General features: G+C 38.0%; 3 protein-coding genes across 5 annotated transcripts; 1 reads left to right on the top strand and 2 right to left on the bottom strand.

The window, feature by feature from the left end:
- Window positions 1–201: 201 nt before the first annotated feature.
- psg4 (pregnancy specific beta-1-glycoprotein 4) lies at window positions 202–5196 on the bottom strand. 3 transcript variants are annotated; one of them, XM_088307201.1, is made up of 8 exons: window positions 4960–5196; window positions 4005–4275; window positions 3499–3804; window positions 2342–2605; window positions 1803–2078; window positions 1053–1164; window positions 828–981; window positions 202–634 (listed from the first exon to the last, which is right to left on the bottom strand). In XM_088307201.1, the coding sequence occupies exons 1-8, from the start codon at window positions 4999–5001 to the stop codon at window positions 500–502; spliced, it is 1560 nt and encodes a 519-aa protein (XP_088163327.1). In that variant the 5' UTR covers window positions 5002–5196; the 3' UTR covers window positions 202–499. The 3 variants fall into 3 exon arrangements, with proteins under 3 accessions (XP_088163327.1, XP_088163325.1, XP_088163326.1); XM_088307199.1 differs by having other exon boundaries at window positions 4005–4388; window positions 4960–5010; XM_088307200.1 differs by having other exon boundaries at window positions 4005–4280; window positions 4960–5008.
- Window positions 5197–7267: 2071 nt separating this feature from the next.
- lim2.5 (lens intrinsic membrane protein 2.5) lies at window positions 7268–9813 on the top strand. The gene is made up of 5 exons (XM_088306962.1): window positions 7268–7426; window positions 8339–8548; window positions 9202–9351; window positions 9436–9570; window positions 9639–9813. Exons 2-5 carry the CDS (start codon window positions 8374–8376, stop codon window positions 9698–9700), a joined length of 522 nt encoding a protein of 173 aa, XP_088163088.1. The 5' UTR covers window positions 7268–7426; window positions 8339–8373; the 3' UTR covers window positions 9701–9813.
- A 560-nt stretch (window positions 9814–10373) lies between these two features.
- On the bottom strand, window positions 10374–17779 carry vsig10l (V-set and immunoglobulin domain containing 10 like). Its single transcript, XM_088306317.1, has 11 exons — window positions 17499–17779; window positions 16257–16586; window positions 15288–15569; window positions 14872–15138; window positions 13921–14160; window positions 12945–13217; window positions 11996–12088; window positions 11501–11725; window positions 11206–11366; window positions 10815–10898; window positions 10374–10728 (listed from the first exon to the last, which is right to left on the bottom strand). Exons 1-11 carry the CDS (start codon window positions 17560–17562, stop codon window positions 10654–10656), a joined length of 2094 nt encoding a protein of 697 aa, XP_088162443.1. The 5' UTR covers window positions 17563–17779; the 3' UTR covers window positions 10374–10653.
- Window positions 17780–17965: the final 186 nt, after the last annotated feature.

Below are 17965 nucleotides of genomic sequence, written 5' to 3'. Positions count from 1 at the left end.
GTATACGAAGACGTGGATGCAAATATATATTGAATTAATAAATTAATTTTAGTTGCTTGTGGTCACGTTTATTTAATAGTTTCTGTTTTTCTTTGTTTAGTAGGTAACATTTCTCTATGTATTTTTTTTTATTACATCAGCACAAGAGACATTCATGAATGAATTCTGTTTTTTTAGAGTATTTTTATTAACTGTTTTTAAGTGACATTTTAACAATACAGAACATGTGATTCTGTCCAGAAGATTAAAAGCCACAATGAGGGTTTTCTACATAGTACAGTACATAGTCATTGTGATAAAATGCAATTAAGCTTTTTTTCATGGCTTCCTTCTAATGGAACAACATAAAACGGCTTTACAAAAATCCATTTGTGTGCACATGAGTGGCTCCAATCCAATCAAACAAGATAAAGTAGCCAATGAAGCTTCTTTTTTGTCTGTCATATAAATAAAAGAGTACAGAGGAACATCAAAGGGTCGTCATCACTCAGTGTAGGTTTTAGAGGACTTCCAGGTAGATGGCAGATTCAGACGAGGTGGCGGCTTGCGCCTCTCTGGCGGTGACTTGTGTGTCCGCGCCTCTGCGTGGACCTCCTCGTCTTCTCTCGCCGCCCCTTCTGCCAATTGGACGTACCTAACAATTTTAAGAAGACCGTCACAAATGTGGAATGAGGAACTGGCTCGACTGATGACTCAACTCCACTCAACTTTATTTATAGAAAAATTGTGCAAAAAAAAAAAAAAAACTGCTAGTCCTTCTGATATATAAAATTTAATTTAATCTTTCTTTTTGACGCAAATAAATTCCTTGGTAGTTGCTGGCATACTTGCTTAGTGCGCACAAAGCGCGGCGTGCAGTTCTGGTAGAGCAGTTGGTAGCTTCCGTTGGTGTACACGTGGCTCACCTCCGAGCAGTTGATGTAGACCGGCATGCGGGCCTGGTATAGTCCGGGTCCGGAAGCACGTCCGCCCAGCATGTGTCTGACAGGACGGACATGCCCTATGCTGAGAGTCGTCCCCCAAACGAGTGAGCGCTCATCTTATTGACTTACTTGCCGGACTTCTTTCGATAGCAGCAGAAGAAAAAAACGAGCACGGTCAGGGAGATGCCGGACAGGATGACGGCGGCAGCGGGAACCAAAAACCACAGCAACAGCCAAGAGTCTGCACAAGGGGTTATTAAAACACTTAAATTCATAGTGATGTTGAAAATGGTCACCTGTTGCTAGGCAGAATAGGTGGTGCGCAATTAGTCCATTTATGAAATTATATTTTATTTATTTTTTTTTTTAATTTGACATATTTTTTTCCATTGCCTTTTTTTTCTATTTATCTGAAACACAGGCAAAAATATTTTTGTATTTTAAAAAAAATAAGACATGACCTAAAAAGTTTTGCTGTTTTTTTTTTTTTAAATCCTAAACACAATAACAATTATTTTACAAAGCAAAATTATTTTTTAAATGATCAAAACAGACATTCATTTTAACATTTTACCAGTTTTGGAAACACAAGACAATCAATTGTTTTTTGGTATTTTTATTTTTATATTTATATATTTTTTTACTTAAAATGAAGTTATCAAAAACACAAAATACTAAATATTTATAATTTCCAAAATGTAAATAAAAATTTATCTTTGCTTGTATTTGATCTGAAACACATTTGTGTTATTTCATTAGTTTTGTTTTTCATTATTATTAATCACATTAATTATTGAACTAACCTCTCATACAAAGTTTTTTTTGTACTATGGACTTTTTTACTCCATGTCCTACAAAATGACGTGTACTTGAACTCACCGCCTCCTGTTTGGTGCTGCAACAGCATCACAGAGTCGTTGCCGAGGGTGTTGAGGGCCAAGCAGGTGACCGTCTGCGGCCCCCCGCCTAAGCGGCCCCTCAGTGTGGCCGTAAGGGCGTCGGCGAAGAACGAGGCATTGTAGCTGCGTGGCGGAGCGCTGCCGTTGACACGCCAGCTGATGGTGGGATGCGGGTTGGACTGAGCCGAGCAGACGCAGCGCACCTCCTCATCCTCCTCCACGCAAGTCGACGCGAGGCGCTGGATGACAGGCTTATCTGGAAGAGAGAAGTCAGACGAAATTATTTTAGATTCATTATGTGGTTAAATAAAATGCAGGAAGATCAAGTATGATGCGTTTGTGGCTGCAGGGAAAAATCGGGAAAATCCTACTTTCAGATCATTTATTAAAGGTTTAACACAATAGTTTTATCCTAACCATACAAAACTTTTTTTTTTCTATTTATGGTGATAAAAATAATATATTTTATGTGGTAACTTAATTTTTTTGACACACATTTTGCCCCGAACGCAAAATTACATTGAACATTGAGGACGGTGGTCCGCGACTGGGCACGTCCAACCAGGTTCTCGGCCACGCATTGGACCGCTGTGTCCCGCGTCACGTTGTACAGGCGGATGGTGTGCGTGCGCTGGCCCAGGAGGACTGTGCGGCCGTGGTGGATGTAGGACCAGTGGTACTCGGACACCGGCGGGTCAGCTTTACACGAGCAGGCCAGCAGAGCGCTGCCCCCCTCCTGAACCATCAGCGTCTGGACTTGGACCGTCACATCTTTGGGTGGGACTGCGGAGTGGGAAATCAAATTTATTGTTGGTTATGTTGAAATGTCTTTGTAGGGCACTGTCCCAACAAGAAATGAAAACTCTTTTTTACATTATTACACATAATGCCGCAGTCCAAATAATAGAATAGAATATCTAAATAATGACTACATTTTGAGAGTTTTTTTTTTTTTAGTTTATAAGACAAAGCCAAAATAATATATTTAATGTAAAATACAAAACATTTCAACAATTGGCTATATATGTAAAAAATAAAGTAGAGGTATTTTTGTTAAAATCAGAAATACAAAGAAAAAAATTAATGATTTTTCTATGAATAAATGAGAATTTTTTTTTTTTTTTTTTTTTTTTTTTTTTTTTTTTTTTTTAAATCGGACAGAGACGTGTCATGTATCTGACATGTAAAAATTAGTGATCATCTGTTGCTAGGCAGAATTTGTGGTACAGACTTGATCTTGGTGCACACCCCATTGAAAAAAAAAATTATTCCACAACAAAAACACAGATAAAATTTCTTTAACGAAAAAAAAGTAAAACATTTGCGTGGTCACTTGTTGCTAGGCAGAATTCTTAGGGCACAACTCCAGAGAGAAAAGTCATATACAGCAATCTTGCTGACCAACAAAAAGCATATGCGTTGAAATTTTGAGAGTGAGGGTTTTAATTTATATTCGTCTTATTTTATTAAATATTATTTTAAAATTAAACATATTTTCATATAAATATATGTAATAAAATATATTTAATAATATTTATTTTTTGAGAGTAATTATATTTTTGTTGTCATGTATCAGGCAATCTAACGTAAAAAATGAGAGTGGGGCACAATTACTTCTGTCCCCCAAAGGAAGGATGAATAATCATTGATTTAGTTTTTGCATGACAGCTGCTTACACGTCACATGCAGATCCTTGGAGGCGGCCACCATATTGGCTCTTGGGTAGCTGAGCTCACACCGTAGGCTCGTCTTCACCCGGCGCGACACCCTGAAAGTGAGCGAGGTCTGCAGCAGCAGTCGCTGGTCTTGGGTGTAGAGGGTCCGCACCTCCTGGTCCCCCACCGGATGAACACCTCGGTCCCATTTCCAGCGCAGAGTCGGTGGCCTGGTGGGGCACTGGTAGCTGACGCTACAGTTGAAAGTGACCACCTGCCCATCTGCGGCTGATGAAACGCCGCCGATTACGGGAGCCTCGGGGGTGTCTGTCAGTGAAGATGATTTTTTTTTTTAGTTAATTTGACATGTATGCCGCATCGACGGCCTGTCAGAGAAATATTAAGTAAGATGGATGATAGAAAACAGAGAGGAAGGAGACATTTGGTGAAGGACGGTTCTGGGAAAGTAGCGGGTTAATTCAGACCCAACTAGCTAACTTATTTGCTGCCTAAACGGCCCGACTCACCCACGACGTCCAAACTGAAAGACTTGGCCTTGCCCCAAGCGGAGTCTCCAGTCCTCTTCAGAGAGACATCATACATCCTGGCGTCCTCAACGCTGACCTGGTCCATCTTCAACGAGCAGTCCCCCGCCGTCACCAGACCCGACAGTGACGTACGCCCCCGGAAGACGTCGCTGACTTCACCCATGTCTTCGCTGTTGAATGCCACGCGGGATTGGCGGAACAAAGAGAAGCGGCTGTGACCTCGCAGGCGAACCTCCACCTCTGCAGGTTTCTTTGCTGAGGGCGTGAAGGCGCAGGGGATGAGCACGCACGAGCCCACCACTGCGAGCACTCGGTCGGGCATGGACGACTCCAGTGAAGCCAGAACGCCCGCAAACGCGGCTGCTGTTTAGGTGCACAGGACAGAAAATAATGACGACATACTGTACATTTGGTACATCCAACAACTGTGAAAAAAATTTAATTTGGATATATACAGTATGTGTGTATATATATATATATATATATATATATATATATATATATATATATATATATATATATATATATATATATATATATATATATATATATATATATATATATATATATTTTTTTTTTTTCTCCATCTATTTACTGGTAATTATTTCCACATTAATAATAATACAATTAATTGGACAAAATAAATAATATTTTATATAAATACAATCTGATGAATTTACATTATATATATATATATATATATATATTTAAAAAAAACATACCATTATGTTTTGTCAAAAAAGAATTAAAAAAAATCATAATTAAAAAAAAAAAAATCTTGTACTTATTGACATTTTTATTGACAACGCCACCAAAACTATGCTTTTTTAAAAAATTTTTACTTTCCTGCATAATGACCATAATACCCTGCAAGTAGTACAACTATTGACAATATTTAATATATTTAATATATATTATTCTGATTTCTACTCACCAAAGAGCAGAGGCCACATGAGTGCGACGACGGCGTCCTCATGCATATGACTCCTCTGTCAACACTGAACAAGAAGAGGAAGAAGAAGCGGATTTAGGACGAAGGAACCCGACATGATTTCACAATTCCACTTTGCCTCATAATCGCCTCACGCTCAGTCCTTGTTTTTATTGATCTGATTTTCAAAGTTTCTCAAAGATCGGCAATGCCGGCACAGGAGCGTATCGAGTCACATGACTTGACTTGAATCAAACGCAATGGACAACTTTGTGCGTGTGGAAGAGTTTCCGAGGCCACATGTGACGGCCACACATGAGTCACCCTTACACCGTTTCCTAAAATTCGCTCTGTAGATCCTCAGCGGACAATTCATTGGGGACGCCTGCAAAAATCAACATTCGATAGGAATATTTTCAAGTTTCCTGATGATACTTTTCATTTAATTTATTATAAAAATGTGTACGCCCTCAATTGAGTAAAATAAATGACATCTTCATATTAGATATTTTTTGGTTACTTTGGCAACTATAAAAGGTCACCGCAAATGTCCAACTAATTTCCATTCATTTTTAAATAAAGCGTCAAAAATAAAAGAACATTTTCGCCGCTTGTTTTGAATATTTTCTCCCCCTTGATACCATTTAAATAATAATCTCCCATTATAATTGTTTTTTTGGAGCGTGTGGAGAAGGCCGACATCATGTACATGACATGAGAGAGGAACAGGAACAAGGTAGTTGGACCACCTCAGCAAGAAACACTTCTCCATGAAAACTAAACTTAGCGGAAAAACAAACTACAGGATGTTCGGAGAGCGCGGTCATCTTGTGGGAGCTCACGATTGGTTGGCATGAATAACAAATACCACCACGCTGATTTTAAAAGACGCGATATGTCAAAATTGTATGTATAAAAAGACATCTTCAAATGGCAGAGAGATTCTGCAAAATTGAAAATAGAAAAATCAATAAAAATCCCCAAATTAAATTGTTATATGAAGTTGAAAAGAAAATGCAATGAATGATGAAAAAAATGCATTCGTAAAACATAAGATTAAATGACACGGATGATAGATCAGATCAAATCAATACTAAATAAAATATTTCTCATTATCAAAAATGTGCTTGGAGAGAAAAAGGAAGATAAAAAACTAAAATTAAAAAAGTAAACAAATGCAAATTTCTAACACCACAACAAAATTGAAATTAAGAGTAACTAATAAAGCGCAAACAATAAACTCACAAATTAATATAATCAATTACATTTGTTTTAAGTGTTTAAAAAAAATATATCAGATCAGAAATCTGATCAGATAATATTATTTATATGATTTATTATTAAATATTATTTAAAAAAATAATATGTGGATTGGTTAAATAAAAAATACATAAAATACAAAATAAATTTACAGAATAGTCAATTACATAAATTGACTGTTAAAACTGCTCTCGCTTGTGTTTTCGAGCTTCAAAAAAAAAAAAAAAAAAAAAAAAACACCGTCAATAGCCGTTTTACATAACGGCAAAGACATAAACAGGTTCGAAAAAAAAAAAAAAAGTGTGACGTGCACCATTTTTGTGTGCGGCCCTTCAGAATCTGTGGCTAAAAGGGCCTCAGGAACGTAACTACTCATTAACAGCGCTACACTTTTGTCGTCACACAATCGCGAAAGTCATACTTCGGACACTTTCACAAACTCAAACACATCTCAGCAAACACACCATTTATCTTGCTGTCCGCTATTTATTTTTTTATGCAAAATGTCTGCCACATGCTGGCACTTCAGCATGCAAACAATTGACGCTCTCTTCGGTGGCATTAACGGCAAAGACATCGTTAGTTTGCTTACATGGAAAAGACATTTTAAGCAATCAGAGTGAAATCCGCCAAAAGTCCAAAAATGGAATTTGCATCTTCAGAAAACATGATTCAAATCCTGAAAAAAACAAAATTTGGTCCTTAAATTTTTAAAATTATTCCTTTATATTTTTACTTTTTTTTTTGGAATGAAAAGTGTCAAAAATTCAACACAGTAAATTCCGCGTCTTTACCGTCTGTTATTGATCAAATTATTTGAAAACGACCCCCATATTAATTTAGCCCATGCTGCATGTCGTTTTTGGCCCTGATAGGCGCCCCCTCGTTTTCCCCCCCGATGGTCCGTGAAAGAAAACGTTCGCCTCAGCAGCTTCCATTGAGCAGAGCAGTAGTGCAAGCCTTTGCACATGCCGGCTTTTCCAGAAGAACCCGCCCGTCGCCCGCCGCTCACCACCCTGCCCCCCCACTCAACACCGGCGGCAGCAGCATCCCCAAAACACACCCAGCCCGCCACGAAAGAATTTTGCCTCCATCGACAGAAAAGTGCAGGGGATAACTTTTTGGACTTGGGCCTCGGGGGTCCTTTTTTGACGTCGCGCTTGCTCGTCGGCTTCAACTCTCGGTCACTCTCGCTGCCTGAGGAACTAAGGTAAGGTGCGACGTTTTTTAATGGGGAAATATCATCCATAATGTATAGATTGATGAGTGTGTGTCATAAAAAATAAATAAATAAATAAAAATAAATAAATAAATAATCCGAATAGCACTGAAATTGTTGTTTAATTACGACTATTTGGAGCATTTGTTGTTCAATTTGTGTATTTATTAAATCTAGGAAAAAATTAAGAGACCACAAGACAATTATAATTTTCAACAGTTTTGCTACTGCCAGGTAGATCCTGAAGTATTTTTTTTTTAAACAGTGAGCTGATTTAAAAGACAATTGATGGATTTTTTTTTTAATGCAGCAGGTTTGATAAATAAAACTTTTTTTAACTGCTGCAGTAAGACAAAATGGATGGTTTGAAGCGAAGACGAACTAATATATGAAACGTCATCATAAAAGAAACAAGGAAGGAGCAGAATCTTGAAAACAATCATACTATTTTTGTTTCGTTAATTTTTTTGTGCATCATTTTTAAAACCCAAAACTGTAATGTCAGATATATTTAAACAAATACATTTTTTATGTCCGTATTTTCTGAATGGATTTGTAGTTCCCAGAGTGACAAAATAAGAAAAACGATCATCGCCTCATCAAAGAAAATTAAATTAAAAAAAATAAAAAAAGGGGTGGGGGGTAAACTTGCTTTAATTATTTATTTTAAACATGTCTGCAACAATGAATTCAATAAAAAAAATATATATATATACACCGATGGCCTAGCTTTATTTACTTTGATTTGAAATACATGCCATAGGATCAGGGGAAAGCAACTTGGAATTTAATTTTATTAAGACCTGCTAAGCAATCACCAGTGACAAAATAAACATGAAAAGGGCTAATTACCAGCGTACAGAACGGGCTCAGTGCTGTAATGACTCACCTCCATGTCGCCAGGAGCCCACATCAGCCGTCCGAGGCTCTCGCTCACGATGTACAGCTTCATGGGAGGGGGGCTGTTTTGCGCCATCGTGGGGAACATCTTGCTGGTGGTCTCCACGGCCACCGACTACTGGATGCAGTACCGGCTGTCGGGCAGCTTCGCTCACCAGGGCCTGTGGCGCTACTGCATGTCGGGAAAGTGCCACATGCAGACGGATAGCATCGGTAAGTGAGAGCAGGATATTGTGTATTAATAACGGCAACATCTTGAAAAATGAATATCAAAAGTCACCACACCCTTTCACTGTTCAAATGTCAGTTTTTTGTGTATATATAAAATTTGTGTTAGGAACGTTACATACGGTTCATCTATTGGATGGCGATATGCATTTAAGGCTGCATCTGATTGGTCCAAGTCACACAAAAGGATACGATTCTACATGAAACTTATTGCACATCTTTGCGACACACTTATTGCACATTCCATTTTCGACATGACGATATAGTGTGCTGCCTGACTTTAAATTGAGGCTGATTTGTGCTGACCCCCATTAGAAATTAGCTAGTGATCGGCTATGAGGGTGTGCAAACTTTTGCAACCTCATTAGCTTAAATGTTTATTTTTACTTTACAATCTCGGAAATATCCCCCCCCCCGCACGAGTCCCAAACACCAGACATTTGAACAGGGGTGTGTAGACTTTTTATACTTAATTAAAATTGTAACAGCAAAAATGCTGGTGTTTTTTTGTTTTTTTTATTGGTGGAGCTGGAATGATTTGAATTAAATTAAAACACAATTTTAGTTCAATTCAAATCGGTGACATTTATTCGACATACACAATTAAACTAAAATGTTGCACCCGGTTGTTTTTTCAGCCTACTGGAACGCCACACGTGCTTTCATGATCCTCTCAGCCATGTCCTGCTTCGCTGGCATCATCGCGGGGATCCTGTCCTTCGCTCACTTCTCAGCCTTCGAGAGGTTCAACCGCTCCTTTGCCGCCGGCATCATGTTTTTCGTGTCAAGTGGGTGGCGGCAAAACAAATCAAGTCATGTTAATAAACGTCAAAGTCGGGAGTTTGAAAGTGTTACTTTGTTACCGGACGTAGCGCTGTTCGTGCTGCTGGCGATGGCCATCTACACGGGGGTGACGGTCAACTTCCTGGGCAAGCGCTTCGGCGACTGGCGCTTCTCGTGGTCGTACATCCTGGGATGGGTGGCGCTGCTCATGACCTTCTTTGCGGGTACATCAAAAATCAAAAATGCGCATTCCAAATCAGTTTTGAAAGCATTTTGGTGTTTTGTGTTGCAGGTATATTCTACATGTGTGCCTACAGGATGCACGAGTGCAGAAGAGTGGCTGGCCCACGTTGAAGGCGAGGCACGGACAGGTCGTCGGGGACGACAAAAGTGACGACCACAACCGCTTCCCGGTGGAAAATACACAGGAGAACTTTAAAACGCAATAAAATGTGTATTTACATAAATGCTGAAATGAGTCTTTTATTTGACTTTTTTTTTGTCATATAATGGTCTAAAAAATTTTCAACTAATTAATAAATTGATAGCTCTAACTTTTTAAAAAAATTATTTTTACATAATTTTTTTTAACAGTTTTTAATCATGAAAATCACCAAATATAATTAAAATAAAAAAGACCCCCAGATTTAAAAAAACTAATAATTATATTTTTTTTTATTTGAACTTATAAAACAGTCCATATTTATATACATTTTTTTGAAATTTTAGTAAACCAATCAACAAATCAAAAGCAAATAAAATGTACTCAACATTCTTTTAATGAAACATTAACAAAAGATTTATATTAAAAAAATTAAAATAAAATAATTTAAAAAAATACACATTTTACTATTCAAAATATAAAAATAAATCCATATTAGTCAACAAAAGGAATGTGGCATGAATAATAATAGCATTTTGCAGAGGATAGGGACACAACGGACCGCGAATAGCTAAAATGCAGGTAGAAATGACGGCCATTAAAATTCACATGAAAAATATAAAAAATTTTTTTTTTTATCATTTTCAACCCACCCCCAAAAATGTAATACTGTATCAAAAAAATGTTTATTGTAATTAACAACATAGAATGACTTGCAAAACCATTCAATTTAGGAATATTAAATCATGCACTAATACTAATTCAAAAACTAAATATGGTCACAAAATTAGCATAAACTGCAGTTAAATTTGAGTAGTGTAAAAATGTATTCCTGGAAAGATTTTATACACTATTAGAGAATGTATAAGAAGCCCGTTATTATAGAACATGAAAAACAAAGCCTACTGTACAACATTCTACTGGCTCAGACTGTTGTCGCAACTCTGACGGGCGGCGGGGGGACGAAAGGAGGCGGGGCCACTGAAAGGCTGGACGGCGTCTGCAAGACAAGAAACTGCTTGTTTCTGATTTTTGTTTCTGATTTTTTTTTTCAATAAATGAGGCAAAGACGATGGGAAAGCGCACCGGACGTAGTCTGTTGTAGTCGGGCGGAGACTTGGCGCCGCCTGGCAACAGATTGTGAGGCGTCTGCGTCTGGGTGGTCGTAACCTGGAAAAAAGTGAAAAAAAAACAAAAAAAAACTAATTACATATTTTCCAATCACTTACTTTGAAACTCTTCTTTGTTTATTATGAATATCTGTGTTATACAGACACCTGGTGGTCAAAATGGGGACAGCAACAAAATTGTCAATTCAAGCCTCTTTTGCATGGGCAACGAACATTTTTTTAGGTGGGTGTCACCAATGTTTTTTCGCCGTTGGGGGCAGGCTTGGTCACTACTCTAATGGCAGCTAGGGATGATGACTAAAATAAATAAATAAATAAATAAATAAAATGTAAAAAAAAAAAAAAACCTTGTCAGCAGTTCTGGACACCGGATATCTTGCATGCCGTCTTTTGGCTCTGCTCCAGTAGACAGCCAAATAGACGAGGCCGCACAGGAGAAGCAGGAAGAGGAGGCTGCATGGGATTCCGGCTGCGATGCCCGCAATGGCCGGACCACTCAGACCCTCAGCTGTGGCCAAAAAAAAAAAAAAAAAAAAAAAAGAATGAAGAAAAAAAAACACTCCTGTATAATAATAATAATAATAATAATATTGTTATATACATATATTTGCAATTAAGTCTAATTGTCATGTTTTTGCATACCAGGGCCGATCCGGCGGGCTTTCGTTGGCCGTCCCTCTGTCATCAGAGCTCGAGGAAGAACCCGGAAGCGATACGTGGATTTGGGATCCAGGTTGAAGACATCGGCGCTTCGGGCCGAGCCGGGTTTGGCCAGGATGGTCCGGAACGCGTCGGCGCTGCCTTTGGTCTGACTGACATTCGCGCCACCATTCACCAAGGCCGGTCCGCTCATCTGGATGTCAAAACCTACATCCAAACGTGTTTATATTCCGTGTTGAGGCAACCAAAATTGATTGTCGCTTTTTTATGCTGGCCTTACATTATAACACTTGTGACGTGCGGTTTTCTACACTCGGAATGTGTTTTCCCCCAAAACACAACACTCCTGAATGACACAATGTTTACAGCAAATATTGATCCTCACAATGCGTCTTTCCTAAGCACATTTGCTGACATGAACGCATCAGAACGAGTCGGGTGGGTTGCGACGATGACAAATTATTATTTATAATTTACCTGTGACGATGGAGGTGGGCGGGACTTCCCAGATCAACATGACGATGGTTCCGTCCTTATTCGGGAACAAACTGAAACTGGAGACGGACGGCTCTGGAGAGATTGGGAGTGCGGAGGCGCAATCAATTGTCAACAGTGAAGCGCTTTGTTCCACAGGAACTTGCAAGCGCAGGTTTGCTCACGCCATCTGAGGCCTCTTTGTTGCCTTTCACTTAGGGAATGTGAAGTTTTGGGAATTAGAGGCACAATACAGTAGAAGCATTATGCTGGTAAATGCTTTCAATATTAGTTGAGTGACAGGTGAGGATTCCAAGTATGCGAATTAAAAAAAAGTAATATGTAATTAAACCACAATGTTTTTTTTTTCTTTTTGAGAAAAAAAGAGAAATGTTACAAGACAACTAAAATATTTGGGATGCATTTTAGCAATTTAACTGTTGTTTTGAAAATGACAATTATACATTTATTATATTATATGAATAAATGTTTATTTTCGGCACGACATTGTTGCAATATTACAAGTTTCAAGTCTTTTTTTTTCCATGAACGCAAGTTGTAATATGAAGCTAACTCATTCAAAATAACAGTGTAATATTAAGAGAATTAAAAAAAATCATTATGGTGGTAGTGGGTTAATTTCACAAAAACATATTTTTTAATCAGCATAATTTCAAAATAATTACGCTGCTGGTTATAGTTAAGTTAGTATTACAAGAATAAAGTAAGATTTTTTATTTAGTAAAAAAAAAAAAAAAAGGTAAAAATTGCAAGCATCTGGTCTCATTTTATAACTTAATAGTACAAGATTAAATTCCGTATATTATTTTAGATGAACGTGAAAACAATAATGCCTCATTTAATCCTTAAAAAGAGTCATATCGTCTTTTTTTTTTTTTTAAGAAAGAAGGCCTTAGTCTCCCAAAATATTCACATTTTTGGAATCGACTACCTTGCAAATGGACGAGCTTGCTGCGGCCGCCCAAAGGGTTTCGGCAGGTGCAGGTGTAGTTTTGGAGGAGGAGCACGCTGACGTTGCGATGACGGATGCGGAGGCGGGTGGTGTCGTCACTTATGAGGTCGCCGTCAAGGAGCGGCTGGCCGCCTCGGGACCACAACACTGCGGCGGGGGGCGTGGCCCGGCTGAGGCACCGGATGCTCACCACTATTTTGCCCTCAGAGTCCACGTCAGTTCTCACGGTCGGGAGGAAGTTCTGCGGACTCTCTGAGAGGGAGACAATCACTCGGTTTATCATTTTGGCTGAACTTGTCAGGCTGCATTATATATTAATATAGGCCGTTTTGAAATAATGACAAACCATCGTAAGAATTTCACAAAGTCAAATTTCATACTTTTTTGGGGAATATTTTCTGGGAGGAGAAATAAATTGAAAGGGACGGCGCCACCCGTGAGGTAAAAGATGAACCGTCGGAAAAAAAGTCTGTCGATTACAAGAGTGAATGTTCTTTTTACGGAATAAGGGGGGAAAAAAAATGAAATGGTAAAGTTGTTTTTGATTTGAGAAATAATCATACCACAGGATTGATGTCATTCTAATTCAAGAAAAGTTAAAAAAAAATGTGTCTCTCTTTTTGACAAATAAAAAAAAAATACAAAAAATCTTATTTGGTAATTGAGAAAAAAATTAATTGGTTTTCTTTTCGAAAAAAATCATCATCAGACATTAAAATTAGTTAAAATCACTGAATTAAATATTTTTAAAAAAGACAATATAATATAGTAGAATTGTAGTTCAAGGAATTAAAAAAAAAAATCACAAGATTAGTGGGACATTTTTGACAACAAAAAAAAACACGCAGAAAAATGTGAATGTCTGTTTTTTTTTTTTTTGCAAAATAACATGATGACAATATGACATTTCTTAGAGAGTAATTAATATATTATAAGTCATGCAGTTGGCACCTACCGGCCGTAACGTTACATTTGCTGTTTTGCACGGGATGCTGTGCCTGGCAAGTGACAATTCTCCCGTCCAGTTCGCTTGACGCGTTGACGGTCAGAGTCAAGATTTCCAGGTTACTGCTGTCGTGGAAATCCGGGAAGGCCAACCTGGCAGGTGGTGTGCCGCCCGACCACTGGCAGCTGTACCACAAGCTTTGGTTGCCCTCGGATGCCACAGAACACCGCGGGCTTCCTGGAGGGCTTTCTGTACCCGAGAACATGGCTAATGTATTTTCGTTAAATGACAAATTTGTTCTCGTAACGTTCGGTGAGGTTTAACAGTTTGTGAAAAAAAATTAAAAATTGGAATTCTTTGAGGATAATTGGGTATGCTTATGGGGAAAATGATTTTTTTTTGTTGTAATTATTAAATTAATATTTTCAAGGATAAAATGATAAAGTTATGGTAAAAGTTTATAAAGTCATAATTTAAAATTTATAAAATCATAATTTTAATTAATAAAATAATAATTTTATGGGAATAAAATGTAAAATTTACAACAAAGCAGTGGTAAAAAAATACAAGTTGAAAAATCATAAAATCTTTAAAAAAAAGGCATACTATTATGATACAAAATTAAAATTTTACAAATCAATCAGTTTACAAATATAACTCAAGACTACAGTGCATATATAAAATGTAACAGCCCTGTTCAAATGCCACAATTTTGTGATATGAAGCTTCAAAACCTAAAAAAAATAAATAAATAAATAAAAACTCAAGGAGGGAAGAAAAACATCTAAGATGATGCGGCTGCAAAAGTGTGCACACCCTCATAACTGGAGATGTAGCTGTGCTAAAAATGAAAGGAATCAGCACACACCATTTAACATTTTTTGACGGGGACAACCCCTCCCCAAAAGAATAAATATATAATAAACAAATAAATAATGATTTAAAAAAAAAAAAACATACCATAAACGTTTAGCAAGATGGTCTGCTGTCGTTGCGCTCCTGTCCTTTGGTTGCGCAGCTCACAGGTATAAAGGCCGCCTTGACTGGTCTGCACTGCGGTGAGATTTAGGACACCCATGTGGTTATCAGGCAGGGTCTCCCCACCAAACTTCCACTTGACGGTGGGCTGCGGTGACCCATCCGCCTGGCAGTACAAGGTGAGCCAATCTCCTGATACGTAAAAGTCCTGAATTGGTCTGATTTGGAGCGTGGGCTCATCTGGACCATCTGGAATTGACCCAAATAGAAAATATTGCAATTAAATGGAATACAAAAGGTGTCCTCCAATTCTATTTTTTGCACTTTTCCTGAAGCACAGATTCCGAGTACTTTTACACTCTTTGCAAATAGATCAATTTGAAATAAAATCGGCGTACACAAAACGGTGACATTCAAGTGTAGCGTCACGCCGCTAAAGGGGTTGCTCAACGACACGGTGTACCGTCCCGTGTCGTTCCGGCGGGGCTGGCGAAGCACTAGGTTGCCGGGCCGCAGCGAGTAACGTGAGCCGCCTTCTCCTTCAGATATGCGGCGGCCGTTGAAGAACCACAACTGCTGCTCCACCACGCCTCGCAGCATGCGGTACCGCAGCTGAAGCTGCTCGCTGCCCTCTTGGATTAAGTCAGGCGAAGCGGTCAACGTCGCGTTCTTAAAGAGTTCTGAGGGAGAAACCCAACAAATTACTGAATAGAAATGTAGGAAGTGATTCAAGTTTAATTCATTCGTTTGAAAATAATTTCTGAGTTTGTTTTCAGAAGATTTTTTTTTTTTTTGTCAAAAGTCATAACAAAATTAATATGTATTATTTCAAGAAAAAAAACGAAGGTTATGAAGTTTTTTTTAATTAACTGTTATTTTTAAAGCAAAGTAAGAAGTAAAAAAAAAAGTAGGAACAAATGCAATATTTTAGATTTTAGTTTTAGAAAAAGGTTTTTGAAATAGTCTTCTCTATCCTGATGAATGATATGAATGTTTTTTTAATGGAAAAAGAAATTTGGGATTTTATTTTTTGAAAAAAGTTGTATTTTTTATTTTTAGAAATAGACATTACAGGATGCATTTATTCAAGAAAAGAACATCAGATGATGTTAATATACATTTTCAAAAATTGAAACAGCCTCATATTTTAATAATTATTTCAAATATTTTAAGAAAAAAATTATCACAATATTTTGAGGTTAAAATGTTCAAGAAAGTTGAAATAGGAGAAGAAATCAAAATAGCGCTTAAGATTTTTTTTTTTATATATCGTAATATAGGACTTTTTTTTTATATGAAAATAAATTTTAAGATTCCTAATATTAAGGTTGAAAAAAGTGGAAATATTTTGACTTGCTCACACTCACCAAAAACCCTCAGAGTGAAATTGGAGGAATCAGTGCCCAATCCAGACTTGGTCATCTCCACCGTGTAGTCTCCATCGTAGCCTAACGGCACGTTGACAAAGCTGAGGGATCCGTTGGATTCGAGCTTCAGCACTTCCCAGTATTCTTCCGCCACATCCGGGGGGGCATCTGAGCCCACCGTCCAGGAGACCACGGGCAGGCGACCTTTGAACCAGGTCACAGCCGGGTCTGGCGCCCCGCTAAAGGACACGGCCAGGGTGAGGTTGGTGCCTGCGAGGGTGTCCACTCTGGTGGCGCCCAGCGCGGACACGAGCAGCTGCCCGTGAGCACCTGATGGTTTGAAAACAGGCAAAATACAGTAGGTTGAAAAAAAAAAAAAAGGCATTTTAATAATTTGTACACAAAAAATTGCCTGCGAGCTCTTTACAATTTGGCTAATTTACTAAATAGACTTGGCTCGATTGCTTCTCTTTTGGGTATGAAGTGCTGCTTCCATGACTGAAAAGCCTTTTATTGCATTTTTTCCCCAACTCTGTGTGCCACTTATAAACCCCCCCCCCCCAGTTCAAAAGTTAAAAGGTAAGAAGAGTTGCACTAATAATTGTTGCATGCATGCACAGATTCATTTTTTTTTTTTTTTTAGCAAGTGGTAATTTCTGATAAGGGGCGTATCCTTGATTACTCGGATATTATCTTTAGTGTGTGAAGTGCTGCATCCATGAGTGAAAATGCTTTGTCTTTACAGGTGGTTTTTCTTGCCACTCTGGGTTCCATTTACCAGCAGGTAGAAGTCACTCATCTAGCCGCAACCCCCCAACGCCTCCCAACTCCATGAAGATCATGGTAATGAAATCCAAACTCATCATTTGCCTATTGTATGTGCCCCCTCTAAACAGGCTAATATCAGCAACGCGCACACGCATGCACACACACAAAAACAGGATGTAGCACCATATAATTCTTTCATTTATGGACATTCCTTTAAATAAGGATTCAGTTGAACTAAAGTTTCATTGTGTCAATCAAAATATTGTGTATATATAAAAGTAGTATTTGCTAAACATTTATGAATTTAAAATATTTATACATGAAATGGATATGCATTTCTTTTTTTAAAAAGTCAAATGAGATTTTTTTTAAATTAAATCACATTGAAAAAAAAAGCAAGATTTCTAGTTAGTGATGAAAAAGTTGAATAGGAAATCATGGCAAGCCAACTATAAAAACAAGAGTTATACTTACCAGTAAAAGAAAGCCCCCAAATAATCAGCAAGACTTGACCACTTAATGCCTCATGCCTCTTCATATTTACAAAAAAAAAGTATCAAAAATCCATTCCCAAAATGAAGAATTATTGAGCAGGTGAGTGTAAATGTCCTTGAGGAGAGACAGAAGGCGTCACCTGAGCATGGGAACAGCATTCCTGTGCTGCTCCATGTGGAAGCCACGCCTCTCGGGGCCCTGTCAGCCAATCATGCAACACTTTAACAAAAGTACTTGCCAATTGGATAGCATTGAATAGCGTCTGTGTAACTCACCAAGTCAGCGTAGATGATGTTTGTATTGGAAACAATGCGCGAGATGAGCTGCAGTACAAAAATCAGGTGGGAAAGCCAAACATGCTGCTCATTTGTTTTTTTAAAAATAATTCTATTGAAACAAAACAATGCCTGATTTCCTTTAGACTTGTGATTTATTGTCCATGTATT

Source organism: Idiotropiscis lumnitzeri, chromosome 10 (assembly GCF_059441095.1).
Source record: "Idiotropiscis lumnitzeri isolate Australia: NSW breed Sydney's pygmy pipehorse chromosome 10, RoL_Ilum_1.0, whole genome shotgun sequence".
NCBI lineage: Eukaryota > Metazoa > Chordata > Actinopteri > Syngnathiformes > Syngnathidae > Idiotropiscis > Idiotropiscis lumnitzeri.
This window is presented reverse-complemented; position numbering and strand designations above follow the sequence as displayed.

Excerpts from the sequence above, each read along its gene's own strand:
- psg4 (XM_088307199.1), bottom strand. The coding sequence starts at position 5,005 with ATGCATGAGGACGCCGTCGTCGCACTCATGTGGCCTCTGCTCTTTG. Across the intron at positions 3,805-4,004 it reads TTTCAGTTTGGACGTCGTGG|ACACCCCCGAGGCTCCCGTA; the intron begins GTGAGTCGGGCC and ends CTTCACTGACAG. Across the intron at positions 635-827 it reads GCTTTGTGCGCACTAAGCAA|GTACGTCCAATTGGCAGAAG; the intron begins GTATGCCAGCAA and ends TAAAATTGTTAG.
- lim2.5 (XM_088306962.1), top strand. The coding sequence starts at position 8,374 with ATGTACAGCTTCATGGGAGGGGGGCTGTTTTGCGCCATCGTGGGGAAC. Across the intron at positions 8,549-9,201 it reads CATGCAGACGGATAGCATCG|CCTACTGGAACGCCACACGT; the intron begins GTAAGTGAGAGC and ends TTGTTTTTTCAG. Across the intron at positions 9,571-9,638 it reads GCTCATGACCTTCTTTGCGG|GTATATTCTACATGTGTGCC; the intron begins GTACATCAAAAA and ends TTTGTGTTGCAG.
- vsig10l (XM_088306317.1), bottom strand. The coding sequence starts at position 17,562 with ATGAAGAGGCATGAGGCATTAAGTGGTCAAGTCTTGCTGATTATTTGG. Across the intron at positions 12,089-12,944 it reads CAAGCTCGTCCATTTGCAAG|AGCCGTCCGTCTCCAGTTTC; the intron begins GTAGTCGATTCC and ends CAATCTCTCCAG. Across the intron at positions 11,726-11,995 it reads GCCCACCTCCATCGTCACAG|GTTTTGACATCCAGATGAGC; the intron begins GTAAATTATAAA and ends GTTTGGATGTAG.